The 24,293-nt window shown below is 42.9% G+C and overlaps 1 protein-coding gene across 1 annotated transcript in view; it reads right to left on the reverse strand.

The window, feature by feature from the left end:
- The window catches only part of ATP10B (ATPase phospholipid transporting 10B (putative)), a 223,478-nt gene that overhangs the window by 64,946 nt on the left and 134,239 nt on the right, over positions 1–24,293 (reverse strand). The window contains exons 5-7 of the mRNA XM_029216255.1: positions 11,430–11,515; positions 7,357–7,463; positions 3,119–3,250 (exon numbers count right to left, since the gene is read on the reverse strand). Coding sequence (XP_029072088.1) covers positions 3,119–3,250; positions 7,357–7,463; positions 11,430–11,515 — 325 coding nt within the window. The remainder of the gene's footprint in view (positions 1–3,118; positions 3,251–7,356; positions 7,464–11,429; positions 11,516–24,293) is intronic.

Consider the following 24,293-nt stretch of genomic DNA (forward strand, 5'->3'; position numbering starts at 1 on the left):
GCATGAGTTTTTTTTTTTTTCAGTTGTGTGGTAAAAAGTACATGGCTGGGAAGTCTTCACAGACCTGTATCCTAGTCCCTCTTTCTCTCCCATGCACATACCCATCCACCCATCCATCCATCCAATCAATCATCCAATTACCCATCCACCCATCCACCTGTCCTTGCATCCATACATGCATCCATCTATCCATCCGTCTGTCCGTCCATCTATATCTCTGTTCACTCACTCCTCCCTGCCTCCTTCCTTTCCGTCCCTTTGTCCAAAATTTTTTAATTCAAGAAGGAGTCGGTCCTACTTCTTGTCTTTGAGGAGTTCTCTACCAAGTCAGGGAGTCCGATGTAAAGATACAAATCCCACCTAGCATGAGGGGTGCTATGCCAGATCCTGGAGCACTACGAGAGCCCAGAGTGACAGCACCAGATGCAGACCGAACCCTCTGTTTCCTTAACTGTAAATGGGGATAACAATACCCATCACGTGAGGATTGATAAGTGCACCTCGCACCGAGCTCTCTGAATCTCAGCATCCTCACCTGTCAATTAGTAATAATACCTTCTCCATGGGGTTGTTGTGAGAACAGGATAACCTAATGTGTATGATGCTCTTGGCCCCAGGGCAGGGACTATAGAGAATAAAAGGCATAGGGGTTCCTACCCTGACCCTAAGATACTTCTTTGCACAGGAGGTTGGGTCACATACCATCAGATACAGCAGAAGAAAGGAGACTTACAGACGTGAGGTTAAGGGCCAAATGTAAGGCACAGAGTAAGGGTTACTACAGACCGTGAAAGAAGTCAGAGCAGGCTGCATGGAGGAGGAGGCCTGGAGGGGTTCTGAAGCCCAGGTAGGTACTGGGTGATCAGAAAAGCCTGGGGAGAACATTCTGGGCAAATAAAAAAGAAACACCATCTTCACACAATTAAAGCAAACATGTGATAAATGACCCTGAATGGTGCTCATTCGAGAGCTTTCACCTCCCGCGGGAGCTGTGTTTGATACGGTGCCAGCAGCGGCCTGTGTTATTCTCAGGCAGAATAGAATCCTGCCCCTCCCAATTACTTTCTCCACGTATTTATTATCTTGGGCAATCTACCAAGCTGCTTCTGGTTGGCCTGTACCTCATCTAACTCTGTGATCTTTTAATCATTCACTTCCTTTCCCTGGAGACGCAGTGAGATGATGTCCCCAATGTCCTTTCCAGGTCTGACGTCCCTGAACGTTCGGGACGTTCCCTGTCCCGAAGCAGAGCTGACAGTTCTCCAGAATTTCCGGGGACACAGGGATGGCCCACAAAACGAACAGTTGGTTTTCTGGTTTGCCTGCTTCCGTCCCATGCGGGTGCTGCCCTTCCAGCCACGAGCCCCTCACATGGAGTGCCATTAGACACATCTGGGAAGCATATTCATTCAAAACTCCAGGCCACGCACAAGATTGAATCCCACTGTCTTCACTGTGGTGACATAGAAAATCTCTGTGGGCCTAGGAAGATCTTAAGCTTTGGACACTGTCTTTCTTTTAATCTTTTTTAATTTTGTCCGCACCTCATGTCTTGCAGGATCTCAGTTCCCCTGCCAGGGATTGAACCCGGGCCACAGCAGTTACAGCACTGAATCCTAACCTCTAGGCCACCAGGGGACCCCCGGACACTGTCTTTTAAAAACAGTGATGGGTGCGATTTCTGACAAAAGTAAAGCGCAAACGCTATAGCTGCTCACTGGCGTGGGGTTGGCAGGGGGTTCTGGACTCAGCATACGAGTTCTTAATTTTGATCCTCCCTGCTTCTTTCTGGGGTCTCCTTTAGGGTCCTGAGAACCATCCTTAGTGTTAAGCCATGGAGGGGGAGAGTGGATAAGAGTGAGGGCCCCTCTTCCCCTACCCTCCGAGGATCTACTGAAATGGCTCCGATCGCTCGTGTCTACACCTCCCACAGCTGTCTACACCTGGCCGTCGTAGAACCTGGCCACGGCCCATTTCTAATGAGGTCTCCATCCTTGGCCTTGCTCTTGGCACACCAAATGGCCAAACACTCCTCTGCATAACATGGCTCTCCTTCCTGCCACTGTGCTTTGCTTGTGCTGCCCCTGGGGTAAAGTGACCTCTCTCTTTCCTTTCACAGCTGCCTGCCTCATCCTGTTCCTGTCCCCGCCCTCCCCTGGTGAACACCTGCTGCATCTGGGAATCAGCTCCAGCGAGACTTTCTTCCTTGATGCTCCCATAATCCCGGTCGTGGGCTGAATAATGGCCCCCTAAGGTGTCCACGCCCTCATCCCTGGGCCCTGTGAATGTGCTACCTTAGATGGCAAAAGGGACTTTGCATATGTGATTTAGTTAAGGATCTTGAGATAGGAAAGAGGAGCCTGGATTATCCAGGTGGGCCCAATGATGGAACTACAAGTGCCCTTATAAAAGGGAGGCAGAGGGCCACACTCCCACAGACGAGGAGAAGGAAGTGTGAGTGGAAATTGGAGTAATGCGCTTTGAAGACGAAAGAAGATGCTTCAAAGGGAGAAACACAGGCAGCCAGTAGAAACTGAGCAAGACAAGGGACCGATTCTCCCCCTGGAATCTGCAGCCCTGAGGACACCTTGGTCTCAATCCAGTGAAACCGACTTTGGACTTCTGAACTCCACAGCTATAACAGAATCAACTAGCATTGTTTTAAACCACTTAATTTGTGTTGACTTTTGACAGTGGCACTAGGAAACGAGCACAGTACCTGTTACCGCCCTCACTGAGTGGGACAGATGGTGTTACTGATTCTGTTCTCAGGTTGGACTTCCTCCTACTAGACTATGAGGACCTTCCTGCTCTTTGAGGACCGGTCCTGTGATTGATTCATCTCGTTACCCTTTCATGACAAGGGGGTGCCTGGGTTCAGGAAGTATTTCTGGGACAGATACATGATAGACGCTCTTCCTAAGATTTAGAGTGCATACTACTTTCAGGAGAATGTCGTCTGCATTTGTACTTAATTGGCACCCTGTTAAAATACGGAGTAGGCTTTCTTTGAGGCTTTTCTTTCTTTAGATGAGGAAACTGAGGCTCCGAGTTGCAGCAACTCGCCCAGAGAAACAGAAGATGATTGTGGGGTTGTCCTTTCCAGAACATTCCATACCTACAGCCCCAGTGAGGCACATGAGGAAGAGGATCCCGATGCAGAAGAAGATGTGTGTGTTCATGCGCCGCTCGATCTTGCTGCGTTTGTACCGCGGGCCGCTGTTGTTCAGCATGGCTTTTGTCTCATGGCCTTTGAGAGAAAATGAGATCGTCAGTCCTTGGCCCCTGTTTGACTCTGGCTCTTCTCCCATGAGATTTCGATACAAGAGAAGTTTCATTCTCTAACCTGAATCTGTCCTGCTGCAGGGAGGTTCTGGGAACGGCCGGAGAGACCTCACACAACTTGTCAGCAGGTTTTTACTGAACATCCCCTACCGGCCAGACACTGGTGGGCATGGACAGAGCTACTGTGTACAGGCTGTGCCCTGCACAACTCGAGAGGTAGCCCTCATTTTGTAGCTGTCATAGATTTGTAAGCCCATTAGGACACATTTGTAGCAAATGACAGTAAGCTGTCTTGAGGAAGGGCCATCTTTTTCTAATTCGCACAGAGGTGCTGTTATGGGCTCAGTGGTGGGATACAGTGGTGAGACACATGATTCACAATCTGGTGGAAATATACAGGGAAACAAGTAAATAAGGCAATTACAGTTAGCCGTAAGTCCCATGAAGTAAACAATAAATAAGGGGCTAATAAATAAGAGATGGTGTTACAGAGTGTGGTCAGGGAAGGCTTCTCAGAGGAGGTGACATTTGAGGGAGACCTGAAGGGAGAGAGAAGAGTTGCGAGAAAAGGGTTTTAGGCTGGGGAACAGTATGTGCCAAGGCCCTGTGGCAGGACTGTACTTGAGGCCAGTAATTATCATGCTTGCTTCTTTGCCTAAGGTGTTGTCGTGCTCGTGCAAGAGTGGTAGTGGCTAAAGGTCTCCACCCCAGCATTAACTCTGGGCAGCTACTCTCCTACCCTGGAGTTCTGCATAAAGTTCTGTTTAAAGAAAAGACAGTAAAATTTAAAAACTACTGAGCTCATTCAGGCACCAACCCCCCCCTTTTTTTTTTTTTGCAATTAGAGAAATTCAGGACCAAAACGTAGAAGGGACCTGCTCCAAACGAAAGAATAAATTGACACCAGAGCCACATGGAGAACCCAGGATTCTGACTCCCAGTCTATTTCTCCTTCCAGTAACTCCTGGAACCCAAACCACCCAGCTAAGAGTTGAGAGTCAAACTGAGCCTTTGTCTTTAGAACAGAGCCTCCCCTTTGGGGCTGACAAATTGTATTTACCACGCTGTACCCCTCAGCAGTCAAATTAAAAGAGACCCGTCACATATTTTCTGTGCAAAATTAGAGAAAACCAATACATCAGCTCCAGCAGTGTGTGGTTTAATGCTACTTAGCTGGTGGCCTTGTGGATTTAAAGCAGCAACAAAACTGTAGGCGTGAGCATGCTAGGCTTATTAAATTAGACTCAAGTTGCTGCAGCTGTGCAGGGGCTGACACAGCTGTGGTTCCTGCGTGCCCCAGGCTCACCCCGTAAAAGGGGTCCTCGGACCACCCCCTTCACCCACCTGCTTCCTCACTTCCTAAGATCCCCCTGTTCTTTTGGCAAAATTTGGGCTCAAGGGGGAGGCAGTATGGTGTAGTGGATAGAATGTGGGCTCTAGTGTCCGACAGAGCTTGGCTCTGTGGGTACCTGACCTTGGGTTATAGGGAATTAATCTCAGGAGACATGTGACCTTGGGGGAATTAATCCTTTTGTAACTCAACCCCTCATCTGCAAAATGAGATATAATCGTCGTGTGTTTTGGGGTGGGGGAGTGAACTGATATACACAAAGTACCTAAATTAGTTTCCGGTACACAGTAGGGGCTCAATAAATGTTTGCTGTGAGGAGCGCATACCTCCACACTGAATCTCTTCCTTCTGGAAAGCTCACTTGTCCATTTTCTGGCCTTTGACTCCGAGGTGCTCCCACTTTGTTCATCTGTATTATCAAGGCAGAGAAGGTAGCTCTAGGCCAGTCATTCTCCCCAGGGGACACCTGGCCAAGTCACGAGAAATTTTTGGTTGTCACCTTTGAGGAGGTGGTGCTAATGACATCTAGTGAGCAGAAGCCAGGGATGCTGCTAAACACCCTATAGGATGGCCCCCACCACAAAGAACAATCTGGAACAAATGTCAGTGGTGCTGAGGTTGAGAACCCCTGGTCTAGACAGTAACACTAAACACAAGTTGCACCATTTTTGCTCACATTTCTTGAGGCCCTAATGTGTGCCAGGCATTGTGAACCTTATAACCCTAGGAGGCAGGGGTTATCAGTGCTCCTTGTGGTGAAGACTGAGCCAGCTTCTCAGGAACTTGCAGCCAGGCAGTGATTCAGCCCCAGGCGGCCTGAGTCCCCAGTCATGGTTAACTCTCCCTGCATCTGCCTGCCCACACACCACTCCCATCACCCACTCTGACCTTTGTTTCTGATTAGGCAGAGAAGCAAATCCACGTCTATGCAGGTTTTTTGGTGCGGTAGGGACTGTGGAAGCGTTCTTGTCTACTAGGTCTACCAGATGGCACTGAACTCCATTGCCAAAGACCCTTGAAAGCAGTGACCTGTGCTGACAAATATAACATCCCTCCCCCAAATTGGGGAAAGCCAGCTAGATTGTGACACAACTTTTTAAAAAACATATTTTTGGTTTTTTTAAATTTAATTTGATTATTTTTCATACTGCAGGTTCTTATTAGTTATCTATTTTATACATATTAGTGTATATATGTCAATCCCAATCTCCCAATTCATCCCACCACCACCGCCCCCCCTCACTTCCCCCCTTTGGTGTCCATACATTTGTTCTCTGCATCTGTGTCTCTATTTCTGCCTTGCAAACTGGTTCATCTGTACCATTTCTCTAGATTCCACATATATGCGTTAATATATTTGTTTTTCTCTTTTTGACTTACTTCACTCTGTATGACAGTCTCTAGGTCCATCCATGTCTCTACAAATGACCCAATTTTGTTCCTTTTTATGGCTGAGTAATATTCCTTTGTGTATATGTACCACATCTTCTTTATCCATTCATCTGTCAATGGACATTTAGGTTGTTTCCATGACCTGGCTATTGTAAATAGTGCTACAATGAACATTGGGGTGCACATGTCTTTCTGAATTATGGTTTTCTCAGGGCATGTGTCCAGTAGTGGGATTTCTGGGTCATATGGTAATTCTATTTTTAGTTTTTTCAGGAACCTCCATACTGTTCTCCATAGTGGCTGTATCAATTTACATTCCCACCAGCAGTGCAAAAGGGTTCCCTTTTCGCCACACCTTCTCCAGCATTTGTTGAAAAACCTATTTTTCTTTCACAGTCCCCCAAAGGGAATCTTAGGGTGGATTGATGTTTTAGTGCTTTTCTATGTCTAACAAAAGTGGGTGTCTACTCAGACCAAGACAAATCAAATCAAACAAAATAACAAGCAAATGAAATACTACAAGGTGTCCCAGTGAGTGGAAGATCCAGGGAAACGTATTCTGGAGACTTCCAGGGAAGGTAGACACTCCAGGGGGACTGTGTTTCCTCTACAGAAGAAGTCTGCAGTTGTTCACGTAACAATAGACACATACTGAGTACCCACGGAGTGCCAGGTGCTAGGTACTGGGGATACAGCAGTCCCAAGACCTCCCTCCAATACTTCAGGTACCATTGTGAGAAGTTACCTTTTTTCAATGGGAAGCAAAATCAAAGTGCAAAGGAGAGATAGACCACCATATATGGAGCCACAAAATGAATAAAGGTAATAATAAAAACAATAACTAAAACCCATCCTGCCCTCACTTGCTACACACAGTTCTGGGTTCTTTCCATGTGCTGGGTCACTGGACCCTCATGGGGGGGCCTATGGGGCAGATGGAAATATTCTTCCTGTTGTATAGCTGAGGACACTGAGGCACACAAGGTGAAGTTGCTAAGTTTGGTGATGTTATTCCTCAGGCTCAAGGAGATACTCTTCATCCCACCTGTGGTTAGTGTCAGAAAAGTGTTAGGGACACATGAGCGTGAGTCCCCCTCCCTGTCTTGTCTGGATAGGTGACAGTAACTTGGAACTGAATTATGTCTCTGTGGACCAAGTGAGCTGCTGTGATTCCAGCCTCAGTTTGCTTAGCTGAGAAATGGGAAGTCACATGACTCTACTCCTTAGAACTGATGTGAGTTCCCACTGACTGCAGATAAATATGGAGGAGGTTTTGGAGGAGAGAGGATAAAGGACAGGGACATAGGAAGCTGTCCAGGGACAGTTACCCGCGTAGATGACAATGCCAACAGCCACTTTGGTGTTTCTGATGGTGCAGCCTCGAAGCAGAAGACTCTCACTGCCAAAGCCGGTTCTGCTCTGGTCGAGATGTTCCCTGGGGATGAGGAAAGACAGCGAGCTGTTTGGTGGCCTCTCCACGCTGTCACCGGTGAGTGTCATAGAATTAGAGGGGCAAGTAACAAGATCACTCTTCTCTCTCTTCCTCAGAAGAGTGATATTAACTCAGAATCTAATCCCCGTGTTCAAGTGCAACTCTTCATTGCTCCTGGGATGTCTAGTGGGGGCTGGACCATTAGAAGGGAATTACCCATCCCTAAGGACGTAATCATTTACTCACCTAAAAGGCAGAACTCTGCTGAGGAAGCCTTAAAATAAACAGACCTCACAGGAGGTGGACCAGCAACCCTGTGCAACATCCTGCAAGGCAGCTTCTCAAAAACGAGGTACATGGAGTGTTTCCCTTTCTCTAGCCTCCAGAAGCACTGCAATTTTCCAACTCACTCTAGAAACTTCTGAGTCAGTCCACATTAGTGATTACTCAGCGTCTGGCCCTTATTCTATCCCGATGCCCTCCATTTGGGTTTTTCAGGAAATTTAAATACAACTTTCCCTCAACATTGGGGAGAACAGAAAAGTAATAATCTGAACCCTTAGGGATTTTTCTCCTTCTAATTCTTTAATGCTTCATTTCTCTAGGTCCAGTTATAAGTGTTTTCCATGTATTAATTAATGGTCATGACAATCTTATAAGATAGGTCATGTTTCCTACTCATTTTATAGATAGGGAAATTGAGGCAAGTTCACAGAGCTAGTATGTGGCAGAAAGGGGATTCAAACCCAGGGAGTCTGGCTCCAGAGTGCTATACTGCCACTCAATACTCCTCTTAATAATAATTCTTTGTTTGTAAACTACATTTATTTACATTATTTTATTTGTGTCTTCACAGCTCTGGGAAGTTAGTACGGTGATCATCCTCACTCATAAGAAAGATGAAACTCAGAGAGGGTGAGAGATTTTTCCAAGGCCACTCACCTAGTACATGGAATATCCTAGGACTTGGGAACCCAGGCCCCAGACACCAACCCTCATGTGGTTTTCACTACACCAGGGTTCCCAATATAGCACCCCATTAATTGACATTGAATCGGAGTCATTCCCATTTGCAGTTCTTTGAAATCTAATGAGGAAATGTCTCAGTATTTCGTTAACTTTTTTCTAGCCCTTATTTATCTAACTTTTCAACACAGAGGAGGCTTTGGCAAGTAATAGTCTGTAGTTAGAATGAAATAATAACTGATTTGATTTCATTTTATTAATTTTACTGTTATGAAGTTTATATATGGAAAGCAATACTGCCATAAATCTATGGCAATCTACATATGGCAGTGATGCTGGATGCCCACAGTGCCAGTAACATACATTTTCCTTTGGAAATAAAGAAAGCCAATTAAAAAGTTGGAAAGTAGAGGTGTTTTATGAATGTGATACAAATCATAAAGGTGGTCCAAGAATGGCTGAATTTTATGACCTACCTCTCTTTATCAAGGAGGGAGTTGGCTATGGATAGTATATTGGGATAGAAACTTGAATGATTCAGTGTCAGTAGCTAGTGGTTTAAAGAGTGTTTTTTTTATGATTCTCTGAGGTGATAACATATGACAGCATCTTTTTCTCCCGGTCATAATGTTCCTTTTTCAATGGATGGTAGAAAGAGATTAGCCATCTCATAGCTCTTCTATTTAGTGCTCTGTTTACAGGGACTTTTTTTTTTTTTTTTTTTTTTTGCGTACGTGGGCCTCTCCCGTTGCGGAGCACAGGCTCCGGACGCGCAGGCTCAGCGGCCATGGCCCACGGGCCCAGCTGCTCTGTGGCATGTGGGATCTTCCCGGACCGGGGCACGAACCCGTGTCCCCTGCATCGGCAGGTGGACTCTCAACGACCGCGCCACCAGGGAAGCCCCAGGGATGTTTATTTAACCAACTCAGAGCATTATGAGGGGGAGCATATTTCTCCACCTCAACACTACTGACATGTTTTGTGGGATCGTTCTTTGTCGCGGGGGCTGTCCTGTGCTTTGTAGGGTGCTGAGCAGCATCCCTGGCCTCTACCTACCAGATGCCAGCAGCACCCCTTTCCCTAGTTGTGGCAACCAACAATGTGTCCAGACTCGCTAAAGGTCCTCTGATGGAGCGGAGGAGATGGGGTTTGAGAACCACTCCTTTATAGAGATCTTATTGTTTAAAAGTTACATTTTCAAATCTGACATTCCTAACCTTCAAAGCATTAAAAACTACTCATTTTCTAGCCAACCTGGCTATCCCCAGGAGAACTCCTAAATTAAGGGGACCCAAAGAAGCTTCCGGAGACCTGGAGGCATCAGACAGTGGGTTTGTTCAGGAAGAGAGTGCTTATCATCTGTGGGTGCTGGGCCTTGGCAGAGATGTAGGACCACAGTGAATTCCCCAGCATCCCATGGGTAGGCTGCTGGACTGACCAACTGGACTTTCAGGGCTCACCCATGAGGCCCGGGCAGGTGGGGAAAGACAACTCTAAGGGCAGCAGCCAGGAAGAGGAGGTGCTGGGGGTTGAATGGAACTGGGAAAGTTCTGTCTGAGATGAAGGGCCAGAGCCCAGGATGAAGCTTAGAAAGGCTGGGTGCTGGCATGAGCTGTTTGGGGGAGAAAGGATTACAAAGAGAAACCCAGCGATGAGGCTGCTCTCTAAGAGGAAGGAGAATGGCTCAAGGCATGGGTCACTTGGGATGAACCAAATCCACAAAACTCGGGCACGAGGGGTAGACTCCTTCCCCGGGCAGGTGGCAAGCTCTACCTTGCCAGATGACTGCAACGAACCCTCTTCTCCCCCAGGAGCTCGTGCCCTTCTTGCCTGTCTCCATCTGCTCTCTATGAGCTTTTAAAAAGTAATTTGCATTGAAAAGCTGCTATTTCTCTTGTACTGTTCTTACCCTTTCCCCTTTTATCTTGCTCCTCAAGATATCTCATACGGCCTGAGAAAATGTGGGTGGAGGGAAAGCATTGACACCTGCCTCCCAAGAAGCCTTCTTAAGTTTCATTGCAGGGCACATTGGTAGAGAAGTTGCTATAACATGTCTGAGCTGTGTGTGCAGACCATGGAAAACACACCGGGGTTGGAGTGGAAAGACCCGGCTGTAAATCCTGGCTTTGCCTTGAAGCTGCTGTGTGCCTCTGGGAGAATCCTGAAAAATCTTATCATCAGGTGTCCCATCTGAAAAATGCGAATCATAATTCTCACTTCCCTGGGTTGTTTTGCAGATTAAGTGACACGATGTTCTGTGAAAGTCCTCTAACTCTTAAAGCCAGAATACGGGCATTTATTCGCATCTGTTACCACTACCCTTTTTTTTTTTGCAGTAAGACCGGCAGTCAAATGTGGGAGCAAAATTACAGTAAAACTCTTAGGCTGAACCAGAGGTGAGGAACAATAACAACAATAATTGCAACAGCAGCAGTCGCGTTAACTATCTACTCTGTGCCAGTTTCTGTGCTACGGGCTTTGCATATGATCAGTTCTTAGACAAGAAAAGTCCTGTGATGTAGATATAATCTTTATTTTACAGATGTGGAAATGAAGGCCCAGAGAGGTTAATTAATTTACTCAAGGTCACACAGCTTGTAAGTGACAGAGCCTGGTTTCGAACCTAGGTCTGTCCAACTCCAAAGTCCCCGTTCTTACCTACAGGGCAGTAAAGGCCCCTTCAGAAATCTGATCTAAATTCAATCATACTTGCCTCCCCTGAATCAGAGTGTGGTCTCGATTTTGATGCTGTTTCACCAGAGTTCTGAACTATTAGTGAATTTAACCCTGTGAGATAATTAAGTATCACTCCAGCAAAAAAAAAAAAAAAGACTAGAAAAGTTTTCCCAATTTAGTTAGTTTTCTCTAGCCCTTTTTTTTATGATAAAAAGAAATAAACTTCCTTAGGACCCAGATGCTTATCTGTTTGGCCATTTCAAGAAAAAATGTTTTCTAGCTGCAGAGGAGATATTTACAAGCAGCACACAGGCAGCACATACTTACATATAACCTTTAAACCTGTTAAGGTGGTTGTTAGGCTTCTCACACACGATGATGTTGTGGAAACCTTCTGGTCGGAACTGTACCTCCTGTGAAAGAGAGGACGCTGTGAGGTTATTAAGTCAGAGGGATCTCGTTTTAATAGGATCATCAGGAGAGCTAATCACTGTTAGAACCATTGCAAATAAGGTAATCCCCGCTTTGTCACACTGTGATAGTTGTAATGTGTTAAAAGAAACAGTTAAATCCTCATTAGGGAGGAGAGAATAGATGCAGATGAAAAGTTGGATGCGCTGCAAAGGGAGGGCCCTGTCCTGACCACTTTTCCCCCGGCCTGGGTTTGAGTCTCTAGACTCAAGCTGCCCCACAGAATTTACTGCAATGATGGAAATGTTCTATGTCTGCACTGTATAATGTAGAAGCCACGCATTGCACGTGGCTGTTGAAATATGGTAGTATGACTGAGGAACTGATTTTTAAATTTTATTTAATTTCACTTAACTAATTTAAAGTTAAATAGCCACATGGCGGCTAGCGGCTACCAAACTGGGCAGCATAGAAATAGATGATCAAAAAAGTAGAGATTATAAATCACACGACCTACAGCTAGCCAATATTCGTGTGTATACAGAACTTCCAGGCTTTAAAAAATATATGCATATACCTACATACACGTTTATGTATGGACAAACATACACATTTATGCATTTCAACAATGAGATTTAGTGTTCATACAACTTGAACATTTTTACATGTTACCTGGATAGATACCTATTGCATGAGGTATTTCATTTAATCCTTTCACTGCTGAACACTGACATGGTTTCAATTGTTTGGCTATTGCAAAAATGCTGTGCAAATAAGTAGCTAATAAAATAAGTAGGGACTTCCCTGGTGGCAAGGTGGTTGGGAGTCTGCCTGCTGGTGCCGGGGACATGGGTTAGAGCCCTGGTCTGGGAGGATTCCGTGTGCCGCAGAGCATCTGAGCCCATGCACCACAACTACTGAGCCTGTGCTCTAGAGCCCGTGAGCCACAACTACTGAGCCCGTGAGCCACAACTACTGAAGCCCGCACACCTGGGGCCTGTGCTCTGCAGCAAAGAGAAGCCACCGCGATGGGAAGCCTGTGCACCGCAACAAAGAATAGCCCCCGCTCGCTGCAACTAGAGAAAGCCCACGTGCAGCCACAAGGCCCAACGCAGCCAAAAATAAATAAATTTTTTAAATTCTCAAAAAACAAACAAACAAAACAAGTAGCATTTACTAGACTCTTATTTCTGTCAGATGCTGTAATGAGAACTTAAGAAATGCTATTTTTTTTCAAGCTTTCAATCATTTTATGAAGTAAGTACTTTGATTAGCCCCTCTTTAGAGATGGGAAAACTGTGACTCACAAGGGTTAAGTGGCTGTCCGTGGTCATATCAAGACTGCGATTTGAATCCAAGTCTGAGTGCAGACCCTCTGCTCTTTACTTGCACAGCACACTGCCCCCTGGTGAACATTCTTATAGCAAAGCATTTAAAACACATTCTTGACTCTTCACTTTTTCTCTTTCATTCAGTATTTTAGTTGTACAATCTCTTTAAGTTCAATGAGGGGGAAAACACAACTAGGGGTGGGGAGATCTTGCTTTCTAATTCTACCCCACATTGCCTAATAGTACATTCAACTCTCGAGCCTCAGTTTTCTCCTCTGTAGAATGGGGCTAACACCCCCTCCCTGTCCATCTCACTTGTGCCCCAGAAGATAGAATCCATGTGGGAAAGTTTTGAAAGGTATAACATGCTATGCATATAGAATGAAGTAGTACTAAAGGTGGGATTGGAAGTGGTTCCCAGGGTAGAGCTTTTAGCACGGGGAGTGAATTTATCACTCCAAGCTTCAAGGTTCAAAGGAGTAAATTGATTAGAAGAAATGATAGCATTTTCTGGCTTCGTGTAAATATACTGTCCATTGGTTCTGTGGGGCGCCAACATAAACTCTCCATTCACTTGAAATAAATTACCCATCCAGGAGTTTCTAAAAATACAGCCCTCTTCCCTCCAAGTATTGATTCTTTCAGGGACAAACACTTGCCGAGTTCTGAGATGATGACAAATCACACTGTAATTTGTCAGCTGCTTCACGGCCCTGATTAAGCCGTGTGCTTCCCTCCTGATCTGTACCACTCAGCTCATTGCTAGTTTTCTAAATCCAAACTTATTTCAGATGTGAGTGGCAGCAGGGTCTGAGAGCTAATGATCCTGCTGCAGTGGGTCCCTGTCAGCTGTTTAATCATACCTGGCGGATCCCTGGCAGTGCTCAAGTCTCTTGTCCCTCAGTGGGGCTTCCCAATGACCTTCCTCTTGAAGCATCCCTTGCTCTTTTATTCTTCTGGGCACTGGCCTTGGGTGCTCTGTCTCCCTCTCTACACGGAGAGGTGATTTCGCCCTTTCTAGCTCTCTGTCCTCGGGCCCCTTCTGTTCCTCCCCGAGATAGACTGTGGAGAGGGCCACACGGCCCTGCTGTCTCCAGAGACCCCATCAGCATTGCTTGCTTCTTAGGCTTTCCTGTAACTCACTCTAGGGAGCTGCTAGGAGAACTCAAGGACAGCAGCGGCGGGGGCATTGCCAAGCCCTACAAATCTATCAGGGTCCTTATTTTTTACCTTGTTCAGGAATTTCTGATTCACTTCTGACTCACTACCCCTTAGCTTTTCTTAGCTTGGGAATGAAGCCCACCTAACCACCTTTTCTTTCAGACCCAGCCTTTTATCTAAGGTGTTGTCCTTATGAAAGGAACAGCCATCAGGGTACAGGAAAAGGCAAACCCTTTCCAGAGAGCACAGTGTGTTTGTGGTTCTTCAGGCCAGACCTACTGATCTGGAGTATTTACTATGGGCCAGGCACCTGTCATTAAGTTCTCACAGTAACCTTAAGAGGTGTGGACAGAAGTGCAAATGCAGATTCAATAAAGCAATTGTCTTATGGCTGGTAAGTAACAGAGCCAGCAATGCAATCCACATCATCGGACTCCAAAGCCAATCATCAATCATTACTGTCACTGTCATTGAAGCCAATCGTCAATCATTATTGTCACTGTCATTGAAGCCAATCGTCAATCATTATTGTCACTGTCACTGTTATCACCGTCATCATCATCAATACATTTACTCCACTTTCTCCTCTCATTATTATTATTATTACAGTACTTACTGAATGCTTATTGTGTGTCAAGTATAACTAAATATTTTATACATGCTATTCTCTTGAATTCACACAATAACTCCATCAGGTAGATACTATTATTACCCTATTTTACAAATGAAGGAACTAAGGCTTAGAGAGATTCAGTGAATTTTCCCAATGGCGCACAGCTAGCAAAGCAGAAGACAGGCTTTAATAACCTCAGGACGTCCGACACCACACAGCCTGCTCTCTTAAACCACAGTGTTGTATTTTTTTTAATTAAAAAATTTTTTTTTGCGGTATGCGGGCCTCTCACTGTTGTGGCCTCTCCTGCTGCGGAGCACAGGCTCCGGACGCGCAGGCTCAGCGGCCATGGCTCACGGGCCCAGCCGCTCCGCGGCATGTGGGATCTTCCCGGACCGGGGCACGAACCCGTGTCCCCTGCATCGGCAGGCGGACTCCCAACCACTGCGCCACCAGGGAAGCCCCACAATGTTATTTTGGTGCACAATGAAAGATTATTGTTTAAGATCTCCTTTTGGCTCTATTTCCTTTTCTATATTCCTTTTCCACTTCCTATGACCGAAGTACAATAAATGAGGTCTGTATATAGTTGACTCTTGAACAACATGGGTTTGAACTGTGTGGATCCACTTATGCAGGTTTTTTCAATAGTGAATACTACAGTGCTACCCGATCTGTGGTCGGTTGAATTGGTAGATGTGGAACTGCGAGTCCAGAGGACTGACTATAAATTATATGTGGATTTTCCACTGTGTGGATGGTTAGCATCCCTGACCCCAGTGTTATTCAAGGGTCAACTGTATGTGGAATCTAAATTTAAAGAAAAAAGCTTATTGCCAGAGGCAGGGAGTTGTGGGTGGGTGAAATGGGTGAAGGGGGTCAAAAGTTACAGACTTCCAGTTAAAAAATAAATAAGTCAAGGAATATAACATAAGCATGGCAACAATACTTAATAATACTGTATTGCATATTTGAAAGTTGCTAAGAGAGTACACCTTAAAAGTTCTGTTCATAAGAAAACAAGTAACTATGTATGATGACAGATATTAATTTAGACTTATTGTGATAATTTCACAATATATACAAATATAAAATCATTATGTTAGACACCTAGAACTAATATAATGTTCTATGCCACTTGTATCTCCATAAAAAATGTAAGCAAACCCCAGTGTCTAGAAACCATCATCATTATCACCATCACTACCACCCTTCTTAACTTGGGTCAGATAAGGAAGAATCAAAAACTAAATTACATAATATTGTCCTGCTGACCTTTGATTTACTGCTATTAACACTTTTTGATTTCTTTGATTGTTTCTAAAAGATTTGCATTTATGTTTCACGAAAGGTTTTGCGCTGGCTCACTTTCATTTTTTCTAGTGTCTACATAGACATCTGGTTGATTGGCAGCTCAAGGCATTTTTAGACCAGGGTAGCTCAACTTGCCACTCTTGACATTTTGGGCTGGATAATTCTTTGATGTTTAGCAGCATCCCTGGCCTTTACCAACTTGATGCCAGTAGCACCCTCTCCTTCTCCCCCTCAGTTGTGACAGCCAAAAATGTTTACAGACATTTCCAAATGTCCCTTGGGGGAGGGGGAAGAACAAAAAATTGCTCTAGAAAAAGTTCCAAGTTAACAGGAGATGAAGTTGCAGAGATTGAGAATACTCTCTATCCTAACAGTCCATTAGGAAAGGACACAATCCAAATTTCTATATTTTCTTCTCTTCAGTTGGAAAAAAGTTACGTTTTATGACTGGGGGTCATAATGACTTGTAATAAGAGAAATCTGTATATATCATTTGTATACCACAGAAACTACTGTATAAGCATGGTGGAGGTTCCTGGCAATATATGTACTATCCTACAGTTACAAATAAAAGGGGGGAGCTTCCCTGGTGGCACAGTGGTTAAGAATCCACCTGCCAATGCAGGGGACATGGGTTCGAGCCCTGGTCAGGGAAGATCCCGCATGTCACAGAGCAACTAAGCCTGTGCACCACAACTACTGAGCCTGCACTCTAGAGCCCGTGAGCCACAACTACTGAGCCTGTACTCTAGAGCCCGCGAGTCACAACTACTGAGCTCCTGTGCCACAGCTACTAAAGACCGCACGCCTAGAGCCCATGCTCCGCAACAAGAGAAGCCACTGCAATGAGAAGCCCATGCACTGCAATGAAGAGTAGCCCCTGCTCACCACAAGTAGAGAAAGCCCACATGCAGCAACAAAGACCCAACGCAGCCAAAAATAAATAAAAGGGGAATTTGTTATGAAAAAAGAATTCATTTTTAATATATAGTAGAAAATATATAAAAATTACTACAACTAATAAGCAATGTGGTGTGTTACCTCTTCCAAGTATAATTTGCATTTTAAAGTAGGGCACCTTCAAAAGGTAGAGGTTAAGATACTAAATTGCCTAGACAGAGAACATTCTTTTGAGAATTATTACTTTATATATATTTTTAACATTTGAGAGGTTTTTTATCTGCCACCTCCTCTATGAAGCCCACCCATATCCCCACAGACTGTTTCACCCCAGCCAACAAAAATTGCTCTTTTAACATGTTTCCACATCAACTCTCATGCCTCCATTTAACACTGATGTATCTAGATCTCTGCTTCCTTGAGTAAACTGTCAGCTTCCTCTAGAGCATCTCCTGTGATACCTTGTGTTAACAGGCACACTATAAATATTTGGAGAGGTAAGGTTAGTGCTGGGGAGATGAATATCATAAATATAAATACTGAAAGGTGATGGATGAGGAGGTAACAAAGAAAACCTCTCTGTAAAGACTGCCCCACACAAGTAGGAAAAGCCCCAGGTACAAATCTTAACTTTGATTCATGGGAATAAGATTGCTTCTTGCAAGGAAATTCTTTGGCTCAACTAATACAAAAAAGAAAAAAAGTAGTCAAAATCGTAGATCCCAACATGGGCCAGACTAGTCTCCTATCCATCCATCCATCCATCCATCCATCCATCATCCATCCATCCATCCATCCATCCAATGATCCATCCATGTATTCAAGTATTTATTGAATACCCATAATGTATGAGCCATGGAAGTGAGAATTAGAGAGAAGAAAGAGGTTATTGACACAAATCAATTATTGCAGCCGTAAAACAACTCAAAGTTCCCAGTTTAGCTGGATGTGTCAATGGTGGTATCAGTGAAAGCAAAGGAAAGTGAGCCAAGTGTTAGTGTGTAATGACTCTCTGGGATTAATGTACTCCTCACTGACCTATGCCCTAGATACAGTAGGCTGTATCCTCCTGGGGCAACCGGGAAGGCCATGGTGAAACAAAGAGGTTGTGATATATTCCTGTATCCAGACAAGGCCATTTCCTTTGAATTAGCCTCAACTTTTACTTTCCTAGCCTTATTTTTCACTATTATTCAAAGTTCATCAATAAATATGATTACATAAATGTATGGATGATCTTTTGAAATTGTCTGTAGTGGACAGATGTTTTCTGGTGACTCACTCTCTATCGCGTTCTCCTTCCTTTAACAATCCTTTAACCTCCTTTTGGAAAACTACCTTTTCTCCCTGGTTCATAATCTTAATGAGACTATAAATCACGATGCCCTGCCCACTAAATTCGCTCGCTGTGGGACTTTGCCTTGAGTAGAATAACTCAGGGAAGGAAAAACAAAGGAGAACATTAAGTAATTGCTGCTACCAATATTCTCCTGCTGAGTTGAAATTTCCTGGTACTTGTTTCTGAGCCTGGTTCTTCAGATTTCCTTAGAATCTGTGAGTCATATTGTGTACTTCACCCCTTCCACCTCACCTCCCAGCACATTTTTTGATAATTCCGTTTTGTTCAAGTGAGCCAGAATCATTTCTGTTCCTTGAAAACAAAGAATCCTAATCAACACAGTTGTCTACTCAGTCCACTGGACATCTCTAGGCCTTTAAAAAATAATGATGTGCATTTACTTCGTAAAATCACGCATCACAAAATGCTGCCCCTTATTTATGTGATCTTATTTGATCTTCCCAACTCTTCTGTGAAATGTTCAGGACAGGTTAGTCCCATTTTATAAGAGAGAAACCTGAGTGTTGGTGATGCTAAGCAACTTGCCCAAGGTCACACAGCTCATGAACACCCACATTTGTCTGATTCTAAAGCTTGTGCTTGTTCTTTGCTGGATGTAAGCATTTAATGCTGTCTTCTTATAGAGCAAACCCTCTGAGCCTTTTTCATGATTTCTTTGCAAGTTTTTCTCATTGACAATTCCCTTAAACCTTCATTGCCAAGCTCAAGGGTTTACCTCTTAAGGACCCATATGTCTACCATAGATCATACAAATTCTCCTTCCTTTGAGCCTAGACAATTTGTAATATCCATACCACTCATTTGGAACTTCAAACGTTTTACACTTTTATTTGTCAAATACCAAGCTGTTTCTATAAGCCAATTGGTAGATGAAGCACTGCAACTTGTCTATACATCCCCATGTGCACCAAAATGCTGTCTGTAGACAGAGTAAAAATAACTCTAACACATACATGGTTTTCAAATTTCTGTAGGAATCCCTGAGATCAATAAATACAAATCCATTTAAAAAGGTCACCAAATTCATGGTAGCTTTTTGTTTTAATTTATTTTCTTAACTAACGGACACTGAAAAGACAACCACTTTCAGGGAGGAGGGATTTGGGGGTTAGGATTATCAAAATTTTTTGATAGTCACTGAGGGTATTTATGTTAAAGAAAAATAGGGACCCACAGTTCTAAGCTCTTACAGGACAGGAAGTATGTCTTAGACCATTCTGAAACCCCTCTACAGCCATTAGGAAATATTCAAGAAAGATTCTGCTAGCCAGATGGCAGAGTAAGAAAACCATGAGCTCAACTCCTCCCATGGGCGTATCAAATTATAACTATTTACAGAGTAACTATCAATGAGAATGACCTGAAGACTAGCAGAAGAGAGTTTTCAAAACTAAAGCTATAATGAAGGAACCACAAGGAGATGGGTAGGAGGCACAGAGATGTGGTAATAGTCAAGACCCATACCCCCAGGTAAGCAACCCACAGATGGGAGGATAATTCACAGCTGCAAAGGTTCTCCCCAAGGAGTAAGTTCTGAGCCCTACATCAGGCTCCCCAGCCCAGGAGTTCTGCATGAGGAAGACAAGCCCCTAGACTACCTTGTTTTGAAGGCCAGTGGGGCTTGTGTATGGGGGAGCTGAAGGAAACGGAGACTTCATTCTTAAAATTCATATGCAAAATCTCACACACTCTGAGACCCAGAACAAAGGCTGTCATTTGAAAGGAGCCTGGGTCAGACCCACTTACTAATCTTGGAGAGCCTCCCAGAGAGGCAAGAGGCAACTGGGACTCCCTCTGGGAGATGCTGGTGGAAGTCATTTTCAGAAGCTCATTCTACCACGAGGACTCCGATGTTGCCAATTGCCATCTTGAAGTCCTTCTAGCCTATTAGAGCTGGGGCCTGGCCCCACCCACCAGCCTGTGAAACACAATGATTCAAAATCTATGCAACACAGCAAAAGCAGTTCTAAGAAGGAAGTTTATAGAGATACAAGCTTACCTCAGGAAACAAGAAAAATCTCAAAAGAACAACATAAACTTATACTTTAACTAGAAAAAGAAGAACAAACAAAACTGTAAGTTAGTAGAAGAAAAGAAACAGTAAAGATTAGAGTGGAAATAAAGGAAATAGAGACTAAAAAAACGAAAAAGAAAGAACAATGAAATTAAGATCTGGTTCTTTGAAAAGATAAACAAAATTGATAAAGCTTTAGCCAGACTCATCAAGAAAATGAGAGAAAACTCAAAAAAGTCAGAAATGAAGGAAGCTACAACTGACACCACAGAAATACAAAGGATCAGAAGAGATTACTATGAACAGTTATATGCCAATAAAATGGAAAGACAGAAGAATGGATAAACTGGTAGAAACATATGATCTCCCAAGACTGAATCAGAAAGAAATATAAAATATGAACAGATCACTAATACCACAAATGAAATTGAATCAGTAGCCGAAAAAACTCCCAATAAGCAAAATTCCAGGACCAGATGGCTTCACAGGTAAATTCTACCAAATACATAAAGAAGAGTTACTTCCTACGCTTCTCAAACTATTCCTCAAAATTGAAGAGGAATGCTTTCAAACTCATTCTATGAGTTCAGCATCACCCTGATTCCAAAACCAAAGACAAAAAAAGAAAGATTAGATATGGGGAGGGGGAAGGGTAAGCTGTGACAAAGTGAGAGAGTGGCATGGACATATATACAATACCAAACGTAAAATAGCTAGCTAGTGGGAAGCAGCCGCATAGCACAGGGAGATCAGTTAGGTGGTTTGTGACCACCTAGAGGGGTGGAATAGGGAGGATGGGAGGGAGGGAGATGCAAGAGGGAAGAGACATGGGAACATATGTATATGTATAACTGATTCACTTTGTTATAAAGCAGAAACTAACACACCATTGTAAAGCAATTATACTCCAATAAAGATGTTAAAAAAAAAAAGAAAAATTACAGGCCAATATCAATGATAAATATATATGGAAAAATCCTCAACAAAATGTTAGCAAACCAAATTTAACAATACATTAAAAGGATCATTTACCATGATAAAGTGGGATTTATTCCAGGGCTGCAGGGATCATTCAATATCTGCAAATCAATGTGATGCACCATGTTAACAAACTGAAGAATAAAATATCATATGGCCATCTCAAGAGATGCAGAAAAAGCTCTGGCAAAACTCAACATCCATTTACGTAAAAAAAACACCTCTCAACGAAGTGGGCATAGAGGGAATACAACTAAACATAATAAAACCCATGTAAGACAAACCTGCAAGCAACATCATACTCAACAGTGAAAAGCTGAAAGCATTTCCTCTAACATCAAGAACGAGACAAGGATGCCAACTATTACCACTTTTATTCAACATAGTATTGGAAGACCTAGCTATAGCAATCAGACAAGAGAAAGAAGTAAAAGGCATCAAAATAGGGAAGAAGTAAAAGGTCACTATTTGCAGATGACATGATACTACACATAGAAAATGCTAAAGACGCCAACAAAAAACTACTAGAACCCATCAGTGAATGTGGTAAAGCTGCAGGATACAAAATTAATACATAGAAACCTGTTGCATTTCTATACACTAACAATGAACTATCAGAAAGAGAAATTAAGAAAACAATCCCATTTACATTTGCATCAAAAAGGATAAAATACCTAGGAATAAATCTAACCAAGGAGATTAAAGACCTGTATTTGGGAAACTGTAAGACACTGATAAAAGAAACTGAAGACAACACAAACAAATGGAAAGATACACCATTCTCATGGATTGGAAGAAATAATATTGTTAAAGTGACCATACTGCCCAGTGCAATCTATAGATTCAATATAATCCCTATTAAAACACCAATGGTAAATTTTACAGAACTAGAACAAATAATTCTAAAATTTAATTAGAAGCACAAATGATGCAGAATAGCCAAAATAATGTTGAGAAAGAACAGAAGAACTGGAAGTATCACACTCCCTGATTTCAAACTATACTACAAAGCTACAGTCATCAAAACGGCATGGTACTGGCATAAAAAATGACACATAGATCAATGGAACAGAATAGAGAGCCCAGAAATAAACCCATGTTTATATGGTCAATTAACTTATGACAAAAGAGGCAAGAACATACAATGGGGAAAGACAGTCTCCTCAATAAATGGTGCTGGGAAAATTGGACAGCTACATGTGACATAAACTGTACTACTTTCTCATAGTACATACAAAAATAAACTCAAAATGGATTAAAGACTTAAATGTGAGACCTGAGACCATAAAACTCCTAGAAGAAAACATAGACAGTACATTCTTTAACATCAGTCTTAGCAATATTGTTTTGGATCTGGTTCCTCAGGCAAGGGAAACAAAAGCAAACTTCCAGTTACAAAATAAGTGAGCCATGGGGATGAAATGTACAATATGGGGAATATAGTCAATAATAATGTAGTACCTTTGTATGGTGACAGATGGTAACTAGATTTGCGGTGATCATTTTGTAATGTATAGAAATATCAAATCACTATGTTGTGCACCAGGACTAACATAGTGTTGTAGGTCAATTATAGTTTAATACCAGCCAACCAATGAAACAAACTCATAAAAAAGAGATCAGATTTATGGTTACCAGAGGCAGGAGGTGGGGGGGGAATTGGATGAAGGCAGTAAAAGGTACAAACTTCTAGTTATAAGATAAATAACTATTAGGTAAGGAATGTACAACATGATTAACATTGCTGACATGAATTAACATTGCTGTATGTTATATATGAAACTTGGTAAAAGAATAACTCCTAAGAATCCTCATCACAAAGGAAAACATACTCTTTTGTTTTCTTTTATTGTGTATCTATATGAGATGATGGATGATCACTAAACTCATTGTGGTAATCATTTCATGATGTGTGTCAGTCACATCACTATACTCTATACCCTAAACTGAAACAGTGCTGTATGTCAATTATATCTCAATAAAACTCAAAGAAAAAAAAATCAAAACAAAAAAATAAAGAGCTAAGCGCATTAAAAAAATAAAACGAAAGATTCTGTTCATTGAAGAAAGAGAAATCAGCTAAACTCTTTCCTCCAACAGAGAATGCACTTACATACTGAGCTTTTATCATAAGCTGGTGATGTATGTGAAAAAGAAGAGTTGAACAAGGGATTGCCAAGCTTCTGCAAAGCTCTCAGAATGTGTTTTTACACAACCCTCAGGTTAGACGACTAGAAGAGCCAACTCCACTCCACGCCAGGAGGAGGATGACAAAGCAGCATTTGTAAGTTATTTGTGGACTCTGCAAGGACTCACAGGCTCACAGGAACTCTGCAAGGACGGGGGTTACAGGGTACACAAACCACACCAACCTGGGCAGCTACACAGGAGATATACTGCGACCTTAGAAGAGTACTACTTAAAGTGGTTAAAAAAAAATTTTTTTTTTTTTTAGCATACTATTTTGGATAAATGGTAGAATTAAATGTTCTTCATGCCCCAGCTACTGAGTCAGGTGACTGAGGTTTCCTCCCTGACATGCAAATTAACCCTGTGATTTCTGAGAATTCTATCTGAAAACTAATGACATTTACCAGCACTCGATAACCTTCCTGCTTTCTGGTCAGAGTTCTTTTCAAGATAACCTGCAACAGTGACTGGCAGATACTTTCCTCTCTGACTCTGGATGAGGAAATTGTCTGCGTGTGCAAGTAACTGGGTCTCCCTGCCTGCCCCAGTGATTCCCACAAAAGCACACAGACAGCGCTGGAGGGCTGTGGGAGAAAAGGTCTATTTAAGGATTCCTTATAGTCTGTGTTCCCTTTTTTTTAAGTGGACAAATATTCTGATTTTTATTCAGGGCGAAGACTAAATTTAATCTTGAAATCTTCCCATGACATTTTTCCAACAAAAAGGCATGGGTTTGGCATGTGAAGCTAATACTGAAAAAAGAATGATTTCTTCTCTTATTCCTAAAAGGAATCAATTAATTATTTGTGGAATTGTTTGTTAACAATTGTCTGTTTAATTCCCTCTTAGAGCCTGTATGTCTCTTGTTTACACCTGGACCCCCAGAACATGCTACAGTACTTGCCGTATAGAAGGCATT

The sequence above is a fragment of the Monodon monoceros genome, unplaced genomic scaffold, assembly GCF_005190385.1.
Source record: "Monodon monoceros isolate NGI ecotype Baffin Bay Population unplaced genomic scaffold, NGI_Narwhal_1 Super_Scaffold_12, whole genome shotgun sequence".
In the NCBI taxonomy this organism is placed as follows: Eukaryota; Metazoa; Chordata; class Mammalia; order Artiodactyla; family Monodontidae; genus Monodon; species Monodon monoceros.